General features: G+C 40.3%; 1 protein-coding gene across 1 annotated transcript in view; it reads right to left on the bottom strand.

Moving 5' to 3' along the window:
• Nucleotides 1–351: 351 nt before the first annotated feature.
• Nucleotides 352–13,742, bottom strand: part of PDZD2 (PDZ domain containing 2) — a 203,100-nt gene continuing 189,709 nt past the window's right edge. The window contains exons 23-26 of the mRNA XM_074812704.1: nucleotides 10,636–10,737; nucleotides 7,979–8,249; nucleotides 5,845–5,979; nucleotides 352–4,450 (exon numbers count right to left, since the gene is read on the bottom strand). Of these exons, the coding sequence (XP_074668805.1) occupies nucleotides 4,284–4,450; nucleotides 5,845–5,979; nucleotides 7,979–8,249; nucleotides 10,636–10,737 (675 nt within the window). The 3' untranslated portion in view covers nucleotides 352–4,283. The remainder of the gene's footprint in view (nucleotides 4,451–5,844; nucleotides 5,980–7,978; nucleotides 8,250–10,635; nucleotides 10,738–13,742) is intronic.

Below are 13,742 nucleotides of genomic sequence, written 5' to 3'. Positions count from 1 at the left end.
TTATTGGCTATGTGCTCCAGAGACTGCTGCTCTTGATGAAAACTCCACATTTCACCTTTGCCCTCTGCATTTTTCTTGCACAGGGGCAGGAAAACACAAAGCACAGCTTCCAAGATAATGAAGCAGGTCCTATACACCACCTTCTAACACTTCTTAAATACTTTAACCCTCTTCACACTGAATGGCAGTTCTTAGATGGTGGTATTTTACTTCTAGTTTAGATGCACATCTGGACAGCACTAACACTTAAGTCTTTGACTGTGCTCTCCCTGACAACCTTGTTCCTGCAATGTCAATTCTAACTGTGGAACAGACAGACTTCAGCATAACAGAAATAAATATTTAGCGGAGTACTAAGGATACCATTTATTTCCAAAATCACTAAAAAACCCAAACAAAACAGTTTATGGAGATACAGATTTACATAACAGAGACAGCAAATTGAAAAATGTACAATCTATTTCATGTTATTGCACTCACTTTTTTATAATATTCAAGGCATATTAAACAGTTTTCATTAAAAGAAGTTTTATTTATATAAATAAAAGTGTAAATATACAGTATCATACAATAAGTGTATTAGTCTAACACACAAAAACTACCTAGAGTGGGATCCCCATTTCTCACATGACGTAGTCTACTCTTCATCAATATTTCCACTTGTACATTTACATACTCTAAACGTAGAAGCAGGTAAACACTCTCATCTGGGAACAGTTCCTTCAGATTTTGACAAGAACCACTGCAGAATATTAACAAGGGTTAATTGTAAGTGAGGGTCATCAGAAAATATGAATCACTCAACAGTTTCTTAATACTTATTTGCCTTAATATTATTTTTTTTTAGCAAGAAAATGATCAGATGTTGCTCCTTCCCTAATTTAGGCCTAATCTCACAGTTTTTAATACAGATGCAGTCCCCACAGAAGCTGGAAAGAGCTTCCAGGTACAAAAGGCTGCAGAATACACAACGGCAGTACCGCACCAGAGCCAACTCTCATATCCAGGATGTGCACCCTGAGCTGCCCCAGGCCTGGAAGCAGCAAAGCCCTCCACCAGACCTTCTCCATCTAGGAGCATATATTCACCTTATCTGGAATGCCTTCGGTCCCTGGCGAAGAGTTGTAGACTAAGTCTGTAATTTCATCCTCATTTACTTTACCAGGTGTGTAAGCAAAGGTTCACTACATCTGTTTGGTCTACCCATCCTGTTTGCAATACAGCAGATCCATGTTGCATAAATCCTGGGGGTTTTATGGGGAATGTCACCCCAATAGAGAAGTTAGGAAATGTTACTGTAATCATATCAACACTGGTACATCAGTAAAGATGTTTCTTGGTCTTTCACAAAAAAAAAAAAAAAAAAAAAAAAAGAAGTATTTTCAGGAACAGAAACATTCAGGTTAAATACTATTCTTTTTCTTGCTGTAATGTTAGTAGAGAAGTGTATCATTCTACCCACAGTAACTATCAGACTTAAAACATTAAACGTATCTTTTAAATTATAGCCACTACCGAATCACACACAAAAATCCCCGCCTCTCTTTGCTGTTACTCAGCCAACATATATCTACGTGCATGTAAAATAAAATACTGAACAGTATTCGATTACTGAAAAATGAAAGCCTTCTAAATCACCCACAATGAACAGTACCTGCAAATAAGCGTCTGAAAATACTCACCACGTATCATCTTAAGACACCTCAAATTAAGCTTAATTTACAAAATGAAAACTTAACCTTTGAGCTCACACAGGTTTAGGAGTGAGGGATACATACGCCTCCCTGCATTGAAACCTCCAGAATTTTAAACTGTGGACTGAAAAAAAATGCCATTTCCTACAACACAATTGTGATTTACCACATTAAAGTAGCAAAAAGTCAGTACTGCACTTGTACGTATTATACGTATACAGGTATGTATTCACTACGCTGCATTAAATTCCACATGCATTTATGTATCTATTATACACGCTATTACAGTCAGATTTTGGTCATTCCTGAACAAGGCCTCACCATTTAATTGTCACTGCCAAATGTCTTCTCCCTGTTTTTCAGCAAACATGCAGGGGTAACCTCTCTTATCCCAGCACAGGCCTGCAACCTCAGTGTGGTCCTCCGACCCCAAGTGCTGCATCCTCCTGAAGCCTCTCCCACCATGGAGGTGACTGGAGGCAAGGACTGGTCCCAACAGAGCGGCTGAGCTTTGGGGTCACAGAGGAGCAAACTCCACAGTCATTTCACAGCACTGAACCTGAATTAGTTTCAACAGAAATCCTGCAGGCAAAGCAGCTGTAGGACTACATAAAGTATTGCCTTTCCTGTAACCAAAAGCTGCATCCCTCCCTGGATTCACATGCTAATATGTCACTGAAAGCAAATTAAATCTATTCATTTTCAGGCAAACATTGCACAGCTTTTCTGCTCACCTGGTCTCAGGTTGCCTTGCAGAACTGAATCTTCCTCTGCACATCACGAGTCGCAGTCTAATAAAGCTGTCACAGAAATGAACCAAAGCAAGTGCTCCACTAACCTGGAAGCAATAGCTCCAAGCACTGTTGAATAAATGTAAATAAACTGAACTATAGTATGATCTTGGGGTAGGGCCAACTGACAAGCCCAGACCTTTTTGTAACAGCTATGCAGTGTCTTGGCTCACTACAAATGTAGGCAGCACTTCAGAGCTGGACCGGTTCCAGGCTGAGATCTCTTCACCCTAAGCATGTAGGCTGCAAGCAGTCTCCAGCCCAATGCAACAAACAACCTGAGCACTCTGGAACAAACAACTTGTTCTCAGCTGATAAGGACACTGGCCCATTTCCTCCTGTATCTCTTCTATGTTGTTTAGCTATCCCCAGATGTAGGAAGATAAATAACAGAGTCTAATCGCTTGCACCCATACACTCTCCTCCCAACTCAGCAGACTATAAATAACATTCAGCAGCATGGCCTGCTACTGATACCTCCACTGTGAGTAGAGGTGAGAAAATCCAAATTGAGCGCCTGTGGCACTGCAATCATTTCAGTTTTGCTGTATCTAACACCATGGTCTCTCCCATCTACACAGTTTTCAGTTTCACCATCCAGAACCCTCAGCATCAGCCCGTTCCTGACACAGCCAGGCGCACTTCTATCTTCCACACACATCCTCACTCACTCTCACACAAGCAAAAATAAATACTGGACAGGAGAAAACAAAAAAGAGCGATTAAAAGCCACCACAAATATGGCCAGTTCAGATTTAATCTGTTATAATCCCCATCCTTAGACCACCATTTTCCAGCTTGAGTGTTTCAAGTCAGGCAGCCTTAAGCCTTTGCAGCCAAATAAAAGCGACACGGCTTTCAGACGTATTCAGTGATCGCTGAAGTTCGTGGGATCTGCAAGTGCTCAGCACTTGAAATTATCCCCCTTTAAAAAAAATATATTTTAAAAGGTGCCTAACATTAGAAGCCTAAATTTGAAAATTTAAGCTTCTAATGTTTTGTCCCAATTTATCCCCAATTTTTATCACTCCCATTTTAACCACAACTATCAACTCAGTCTACACCTTGGTGGACAATCAACTATTATTTGGACATGATTTTCTTGCTCACAGATTTCTACTGCATTAATGGCAAGTGCTTTCAGATACAAGTTGCATCTAAGAGCAGATTCAGTTGTGGTGGATGCTGAGTTAGTTCATCAGTTTTAAGAGGATTTTTCAGCTTTGCAATAAAATGCTCATGTTTTAGGCATAGAAGTTGTGCAAAATTATACTCTGTTGTCATGCATTTTTAGCAAAACTGCACTTAGAAGAATAAAGTGAGATTGTTCCAGACATTCTCTTATTACAACAAAAAAAGGACCAGACCCTAAGTAAGCGTCCTGAAGTCTTATTACAGCTAGGTGATATAGTACAGTCTAAATACCCATCCTTGACAACAGGATGGCAACCAACAAGTTATACTCCCAACGCTCTGCAGATACTAAAAATATCAGGGACAGGCACAGTGTTATTTATCTCAGTCAAAATACTTTGTATCAAACCCAGGAGAGGTCTTGAAGTTCCATTAAAACTGCCACAGAATACAAAAATGTCTCTAACATTTGGCTTCCTTCATCCTCAATAATTAGGTGAGATTTTATGATGCTCATCACATGCTTGCTCAGTGGTTCTCCAAGGCTCTTAGCACCTCTCTGCAGAGCATTAAGACACTTCTGTGTGGCTTTAGAAACAAAGACAGCTTGTAGACAGTTTAAAATGTTTTGTCTTAGCATGTGTGATTAGATGTGGTGCTTCCATCATATTGAAGTTCTGTGTTTTCTGATTAGTAACTGAACAGGGCCCTCTGGCACAGATTTAATAATGTTCCAGGCATCATAATGCATGAGGCCAAGTAATGATTTTCCACTAACAGCAAGAATTTCATCTCCAGTTTCTATGTTTCCAGATTGCTCTGCAGCACCACCTAGGAGCAAAAGCGGAAAAAAGTCAGTGTGAAGAAAAAAGGAAATCCACAGAAGTTTGCTTTCCACTGTGATGAACAGTAAATTAACCATTTTTCCAACATCAGCAATTTCAGTACAAGTCACTTATGTCCAGCTCAGGTCTAGCAATCTACCCCATGCTGCATCTCAGAGAAAATGTTATTTTAACAAAGATAAATCCTTGCCTGTTTCTGAAGAAAGCAGCATGAGTGCATTAAATATGCTGTACATTATCTCTGTAGCTGTAAGAAAACCTGGTTGATAAAATAAACATAAAGGTTGAATGTGGCATATTTTCTTGAACAGAATTTTAACATGGTAATAAGCAAATAATGCAGCAGATTGTAAAACCTGGACAACAGGGGTGAACAAATCAAACACTGGTAGCAAACTTAGGACAAACACACCAGACACCGAACCAGCTCCTGGAGAGGGGCACACCCTTCACTGCTGATGAAAGTATGTTTCTGTAATGATAATTTAACTAACATCAGCCATCATGGGGAGGGGAGAAGGACTGTATTTAAGGACATAAATTAATGAGCTCAAGAATTAAACGTGCTTTTTACCCTCAGAATCAATTTCTAAAGAGGGGAAAACAAACAGACAGAGAGAAATTGATAAGCAAATCAGGAAATACCAGTTTGACATTTTCCCTTGATGAGAGAATAAGCCACTGAAAAGTAATCCTGTAAATATGCTGCACACCCACAGCTTCATTGAGAGCTTCAGCTTCCTTTAGAAAGTGCCACATTTGTCACTAAACTGAATCTCAGACTAAGACATATTAAAATCACAGCATAGTTGTGGGATTGGTTTCCTTTCTATACACAGTTCACATCAAGTTTAACTATGTCTGACAAACAAAGCATCCAAGAGTGGCAGTTTTTGAATATGAACATCATATATTCCTGGCAAAAGCTAATACTGATATCTAATGGAAAAAAACAACAAAGACAAAAAAAAAGGTAAAATCAGTAATTGGGTATAATGCAGGATGGTGCTTTGGAACCACACATTACCTAGACTGTGCTTCTCTTAGAAAAGAGAACTGGGTAAGTCATGGACTTTTCAAACTGTTACATATGATATTGCTGCTGTTATTTAATGTCTAGAGTAGTGGATAGGCCCAGGAAGAAACTGCATCATATTTAGTAAATCAGATTGCTCCACAAACATTTACTAGCAGATGCAATCCCTAGGCATTCCCACGAGTGTTTTTTTTACTGACCACTTTGGCTAGTAAGTGGTAATAAACAAGGACCACAATATCCACCCTTGCTCAAAAAAAAAAAAAAATGGAGCCAAAGAATTAAAGTGTCTGTACACGCACAAAAGGAAAACCGGGATGATATCCACTGCATGCTTGTAGTACCTTTAAATATTCTTTTTACAAGCAAGGGTCTGTCTCCAGCAATGGAAGCTTTTCCGCCATCAAGACTGAATCCCAAGCCAGCAGAGGTTTTCAATAATTCAACGCAGATGACATCATTCATATCCAGGTTTGGATCTGTGACAGAATATACATAGCATCTTGTTATGCAGTTAACAGTAAATTGCAAGTTGTGTTTGGTTAAGTTTGTTTTTGCTGCAGTGACAAAGCAGTTCAGAGTTCAGTTCATATTCAGACTAGAACATGTTGTCACCCAGTTTCTCAGAAGTGAATGTGTATTACTGCAGCTGTGAAGGGGAGACAGTACAAAGTGCATCTACACACAGAGACATTTTCATTTTGCATGTTCAACAAAAACCTGCCAAGGCATTTTTCTGGCAAAATTAAAGCTTAGCAGATTTAGCTAAAAGACTCTAAACTTCAAGAAAATAACTGAAAAATTACGAAAATAGTGAGTGGAGAGGATTTCTTTTTCTTTCATTTGTTCCCACTTGCTTATTCAATGAGCCACATCTTTTTAAATAACAGTAATGAATGAAACATTATATTAAACAAACATGTTCCATCCTCTTAAGGAAAAATCTGTAATCACTCACTAGCGTGAATAATTGTTTCTGGTCTCATATCTATGGAAATAACTATAATTACCTGTAGGTGCATCCTGCCTCCTACATAGCAGAAATTTTTAGACCACAATATTGCTGTATCTGACAAAAAATATGATTTTGCTTAGAAGGAAATAAACCTACAGTTCTGGAAAACAGGACCCTCTTTGCCCTGTGTGAATGTAAAAATTATGCAGTCTGCATTATCACAAATTACTGCTACCATTATCTCAAACAACTTTACATGTTATCTAAAACATCTGAAGATGTGCTTTGCCTTGCACGATGGAAATACGTTCTTCATAACCCAATACTATGTGGTTTACGAGATAATATTGCCCCCTAGTGCCTGCACCCAGCAGATATTCTGCATTTGCTAATACGGACACAGCGAGTTCAGCGTAGAAAGGGATTCTGAGGTAATTGCATGTATTTATAGACATGGGAGAAATTCCAGAAAGACTGATCCATTCATTTACAGAGTGCTTCCTATTTCTTTTAAGCTGTATTAAAAAGCTGTGGTATAAAACGCAGTGAAAGCATAAAACAATAAAAACTGCTACAGAAAAAAAAACCAAACAACCGTAATGATTATGGGCAATAGGTTAAAAATGGGTGAGTGGCAGTTCCATGTCCTCGTTTTGGGGTGGTCTTAGCTGAATGCCTGGTATTGCCCTGGAAGGCAGGGGAAGCCATACCACCAAATCTCTCAGCAATAAGCTGTAACCACTTCCCACTCCCTCCCAGGGCCACTGCAGCAGGGCAGGACTGAAGCAGGTCATCCACTGCTCCCAAAACAGCAGCATACAGATGGGTACTAAAGGGTGCTGTGTCTTAATGTTAAAAAAAATTTGAGAGATCTGTTTGTAACACTCTAAGAGCAGCCTTCACACGGAAATGCTGTCTTGCTCCCAAATCGGAACTTACTACTCTACTGATACATTTCCACTTAAACCATTTATCCCTAGTTTCCTATGGGATGACTGGCTTGCATTTGGCTTAGCTCCATTTACTGTAATATCAAAATAATTTTTTCTATGTTTTTCATAGAAACAGTATGAAATCTGCTATTACAGAGAGGAAGTTCAATCCCAGTGCATAACAAACTGCAGAACTTGGGGTTTTCTTTGAGGTTTTTTGGGGTTTTTTTGTTTGTTTGGTTGGGTTTTTTTTCTTTTTTGATTGTTTACTTTCTTGCACTGACTACTGTTATTACTTAAAAGGAGTTTATCCTGGATTGGAAGAATATGTGGAATCACTAACTTTAGTAGAAATTGGATTAGGCCGTAAAAGTCCTTCTAAGTTTCTGCCTAGTTATGATATTTAAAAAAAAAACAAAACCCAAACTGCATTTAGGCTTCAAAGAGAACAAATAAAATTTAAAGGTAATTTCATTTGCTCCCTTCAATCACATAAGGCACAGATGCTTTTAATCTAAACCACATGGACATTTTTCCCTTCAGTCTGCTCTGCAAGGAATCCTTCCAACTGTTCTTGGACAAAGATCATACCTGTTCCTATTTCCATGGAAACATCCTTTCCAGACCCCACACATTTTCTGCCAGTAGCTGATATCTCAAGTCTGGAGGAATTGTTTGCTTTGTCTTTTTCCTTCTGGATGACAATGACCGCGTATTCATAGAGTCTTGCCTGATGAAGAGTATTCAGGACATCCCCATGGACTGAGCTTGCCAGAGACTTGCCATTGATTGACAGAACAAGATCTCCTCGATGAATAGTCCCTTCTTGAGATGCCACTCCCTTTGAAAACACTCTGTGGACCTACAAGAAAGATTTTAACTTAAGGATGCTTTAACCACACATAGTGCTCTACAGGCCAAGATGTACACGGAGACCCTACCAAAGTTTGTGCTCAGTGCTCACTGCCTGGATATTAAGCATGCAACATTTGCTCCAATGAACACCCTCAAATATTAAGGCCTAAGTGACGGGACAAAAACTGCAGTTAGGGATGGGGGGAAAAGCAGAGGAAAAGATGCTATTATCGCATGGTCTAAGCTAAAGACAACCAAAACCAGCTAGAGAATGTAACATCACAAATCACTTAACGCTTTCACTGAACTCCTCAAAAGTCTTCAATTAACATACTTCAAGCGACACATAGGTTAAATCCACACCCGTGCTATAGCAAACACCAAGAAAAACATTGTGGTGTTAAACACTCACTCCCCAAATTCCCACTGACTGGAACATCCTGTGCTGTTTTCAAATGCACACTTCCAAGTGGTGCACAGCATCTGTGCACAGAAGGGCTCTGACTTACTGCAGCTGTACAAGTATTTAGCTGTCCATCTCGATTTGGCTGATCAAATATGCAAATAGATGCAAAGGGATGATTTAGTGGCTTGAAATGCATTTTTTTCTAGAGAAAAAAACCCACCTCTATTCAGAGTGGATTAAACTTTGAGTAAATTCCAGCAAGTGCAGCTGAGACTTAGATGTGTGCCATTTACAGTAAGAACTGACTAAAAGACTCAAGACCCGGTATTTAAGGATCTGCCTATTAGGCACTATAATTTTAGCAGACAGAACACAGTCTGCTGGGCAAAGGTTCAAGGTGGCAGTTCTGTGGACACAGTTCTGCATGGGATTTTCTCTAGGAATTTATCCGAAAATCCAGACCAAAAGTGAGGAATCAGAAGCCTTTTGGGTCCTATTCCCCCTCATTGCAGGGCTATGCTGAGATGGGCACCTGTCATTCCTGCCACAACCCTACAGATCCAAGGAGATAAATTTCCAGCCAGTTTAAGCAGGCATTCAAAGCTGGAATAACAGCCCCAATGATGGATGTAGACACCCAAATGGAAGAGGTAAGTGGAATACAATGGTCATGTCCAAAACATCTACTGCCTCCCCTCACGTGCTCAGCTCCTCAGTACGTTGAAACTCTCTAGGCATTCCTATTTCTGCACCCAAGTGTGGGCAGAACAGCCCATCTAAGCAGCTCAGCACCCAGTGGCAACCCTAAATCCAGCTGAGACCCAGAATCCCAGTAGGTCAAGAACATTAAAATATTCCCCACCTGAGAAGCATGCTTCACACACACTGAACAAAGAGGATCTGGAAAAAGCAGGAGCTGATGTTCTTTTGGTCTCATGGCTAACAGCATTCAGGCGAAAGACTTCATCAGCTACTCAGCCTGAGAAAGCTCAAGATCATATTTTTACATAGTGTCCCAGTTTCTAGATGAGGCTTTCTGGGGTGATACACTGTCGAGCCTTCCTCTTGCCTCACAGCTGCCACTGCAAGTGTTTAGGCCAGAGACAGGGAACACAACCTTTGTAGCAAGAGAAGTAGAGTCCGTACCCTGGACTGTGACCATGTTCTATCTCAATGACTGCTTAATGTAAAATACATTTACTTATATTGGTCTTGTCTAAGAACAAAACCCAGAAGATTCCTGCAAGGGCTGCTGCAGGCCCCACAGACTGAGAACATACCTTTCTTCTAATCTCAGCACTTAATGGATCTCTCTCTCTTTCAGGGCAGAATTTAAATGCATATCTTGTGTAAAGAAACTGTCACACAGGACACTGGTTGTCTTGGAATTTTCTGTCTCACTGATCTGTTTTTGAACAGTATATAAATTGCTTGGTATCACTTTTTACACATCAACATCACTTAATGGCACACAATATCTTTGGTTTAGAATGCTGTATAAGATGTTTTAAAAAACAACCAACCAACCCTCATTTACTGACCACCCACAAATTTGTGATATGAAATCCAGAACGTTTGATAAGGTCTGAAACAGTCATTCTCATGATTTGCAAAATCTTTCAAAAACTTTGCTGCCCAGAGTTTACTTTCAAGGGCTGGGAATGAAAATCTTCCATAAAAGGTTGCATGCACTGCAACTGCATGCAGAATTTCATTTACATGCATAGGATTTAGATCTAGCTGATCCCAGCCAGTAACAGACTATTAAAGACTGAAAACATAATTGGCATCCATCTCCAATAATGAAAATTGTGCTTCCCAGACACTCTGTGATTTCAGTAGCAGATGGTATGCAGCTGCCTCTGAGAGACACTGTTTTATGACTGTAAATGACTTGCAGTGAGTCTTGATAAATGAGCACTTGATCTCATCACTAGCCTGCTTTAAAGTGAGCTTTGCAAAAAGATGACTTGCAGCCATCACTTACTGTGACTGATTTCTGTTCCAGATCTATTCCTCCAGCAACACTAAATCCCAGGCCAGCTCCTTCTTCTTTGTGCAAGACTACAAAGTATGTGTCTTCTTTGCTCTAGCAGAAAAATGGAGGTGGAGGGGAAGGGGGAAGAAAAGAAAAACAAAACCTAAGATCAAGACCAAGTTCCTGCACAAATGACAAATTCTCAATACCCTCAAATTACAGCAGGTGAAAAAAGCAACTCAAGGAATAGAAACTGAGACATTAAATGCATTTCTGTTTGAGATACAGATGAGCAGCAGCCACAGAAGAGACAGAAAAGGTTTCTTCAGGTTAGAACGCAAAGTCAAAATTAGAATAGTGGAAGTATATTAAACTTTGGACAGTCTAATTTTCACAGACTGTAATCAACTTCACATTGCTTGATATTTTGCAGTCAAAACTCAAACCTTTCTGCACCAAGCACTGTACTTTCAAGGGAATTACTAACACTTTTGTTATCCCATTTCTCCCTCCTCTTGAAAGGCAGTTACAAAGATGTAATGCAGGGCAGTTGCATCAACCTCTTCTCAGCAATGCTAGACAATCTTGCAAGGGGCAGTGGCTACAAACTGAAGCTTGGGAAGGTTAGATGGGACAGCAGGAAAAAATGTTTCACTTGGGAGATGAAGTAAGGAGCCTGTTAGCGATCCAAAATGGGACTAAGCTGTGCTGTTGTGGAAATGGGAGCATCTAGCACAGGAGAGGGACTGGTGCAGGTCTGCACCAGGGCTGAACTTGCCTCCAGACCAGAACAAAGGTGTAAAGCTGATTTCTTTGAAGTGATGGCCTGCTGTCAAAATACAGAATTTGCCAGGAGAGAGATGCAGTCCCATCCAGCAAGTCTGGTGCTGTCTTCTGAATGGTTATTAGGACAAAACCAGATGCTCTTACAGAGACCACATTTTGTGGTGTAAGGGGGACTATAAGCAGGAATTCAGTAGAGCAAGGGGATAGTAACCATCTGTGGGGCAGAGCATCAGAAGTGGGGAGTAGAAAGCAGGTCTCTCAGCTTTTCCCCGGGATCCCATCCAACATCAGCCATTTCCAGAAACTGCCAACACTAAAATTAATGGCACATCATTAGAAACCAACCTCTTAATCTATTTAGCATTAAATTACCTATTTAGTTCACTAAACTCAACATTTTAACTCAGTGTTTGCCTTTTAATTTTGTTTCAAAAGGCACAGGGAAACAGATTATTATTATTTTCTGGTGAATCAACAGTCAAATTCTTGGTCTCATTGTGTGCTTTTTTGCCAAATAGTGGCCCTGGAAGATTTTCTGCATTAGAGGCATCCCTGCAATGCACACACCCAATGCCAGAAACTGATGTCACCCTGCTCCACATCACTGATCCATCAGCACTTGAGGAGAGAAGAGCAGTTACGGCTGATCACATTAGTCCACAGTCTTTTGTAGATGTTAAGACCCTTCTCACCTGTACTCAAGTGAGAACAGCTTTATGTTAGGCTAGAAATAATAAAATCAGTTATGTATCTAGGCTAGCTCCTTTAAAAGTGCAGTGAGGGTAATGGAAACACTTATCTTTGACTGTTAAGTAGTATAGCAACCCTTTTTGTTTAAGAGGTCAGGTTATTTCCAACCCTTGCTGCCACAACTTAATTTGCTTACACTGGGGAAGAAGAAAAAAATACATCAGAAGCTCAGATGTTAGGGGGCTGCGTGAGGACCACATGTCCTGGGCGAGCCAGCAACACAGTCTGAACCCTGGCTTCCCATTGCCGAGGTTGTGCGTTTGCTCCCTCCCCAGCTCTCAGTGTTGTCCTCAGCCCGCATGTGTACTATGGGGCACAGAGAACTGGCTATGGATGCTTACTGCTTTGCTTGGCCAGACAGTGGCCACACAAAGCCTCCAGTGATCACCTCTGTTTAGCCTGTTAGCCAAAGATCATTGGTCGCAGAGGTATAAACAACGAAATGCTCGGTTTTTGTGTTTTTTTTTTTTTTTTTTGTATTAGTAGCGCTTATTAAATGCTAACAGTAAATTCAGCACTGTTCAGAGCAAAAGATAATGACAAACTCTTCACAGGGAAGCTCTCAGTCCAAATCAGGCAGTCCATCTAATTTTTCAGCAATTGCATAACTACAAAGAACTGTCCTATTGAACACTTAAATCCAGCACTTGACTAGCATAACATTTTCCAGAGTACGTGCCATACTGGGTTTAAATATGGATAAGAAACTATGCAGAGGAGTGCATTCCAAAAAAGCATTCAGCTTTATAAATACTTGAGTTCTCAGACTTTGAAAAGTGGCATAAATAAATAATTTCTCCAAGACCCCATGCGAAATACTTTAAAGAACACTTAATTACCTTCAGCCAGAAGTACAATCCCATCCTAATCTTAACAGTAAACCTACCAAACCCTCCTGGCACACCAAGCTCTTGGGACTTGCAAGGTTTAGCTATGCTGTCACTGAAAGGAAGTAAAGCTGGGTATTTTGGGGAGCTCCAGTTCCTCCCAGCCTGTTCTACGTTTGAAATAGCAACCTTTGTGAAAAAGACTCAGGAACGCTCTAAATGCAGCTCAGCCAGCAGTTATGCAGACCAGATGGCAGTTTCCTCTCCAGTGCTGTCATTATTTTATCAACTTCTGTTCTGATTTAAAAAGGATGTGGATGTATCCCCAAAACACAAACACTGCAAACAGGGAAGTAATATTCTGGCAGTCATTTCACTTTGGAGGCCTTCTTTAAATACCTAGATAATGAAGGAGGTTATCTTAATGCAATAATCAGTTTCTGCAGAAGAGAGCAAAAAGGTCACAGGAGTCTCTCACAAACCCTCCAGCAGCCACTTTTTTTTTTTTTTCCAAGCCACCAGTTCAGCATTAAAAAAAATAAATTCATCTTCTGTGATCGTAGCTTCTAGCAAAAGGCGGGTGCTTTCAGGCAGAGAGAGGAACAGAGCTTCCCTTGAGTGGTGCAGAAAGTGAGTCTGACCCAGATGGTTGGCGGAAAGTTAAATTCTGATGTTGAATTCTGATATGCAATTATTGGCAAACCCTGGAGTTTCTCAGCTGTAATAATGACTCAAGTGGAGGCATACTTCTCC

Source organism: Strix aluco, chromosome Z, assembly GCF_031877795.1.
Source record: "Strix aluco isolate bStrAlu1 chromosome Z, bStrAlu1.hap1, whole genome shotgun sequence".
NCBI lineage: Eukaryota > Metazoa > Chordata > Aves > Strigiformes > Strigidae > Strix > Strix aluco.
The sequence above is the reverse complement of the archived record's forward strand: the minus strand, read 5'-3'. Positions and strand labels throughout refer to the sequence as shown.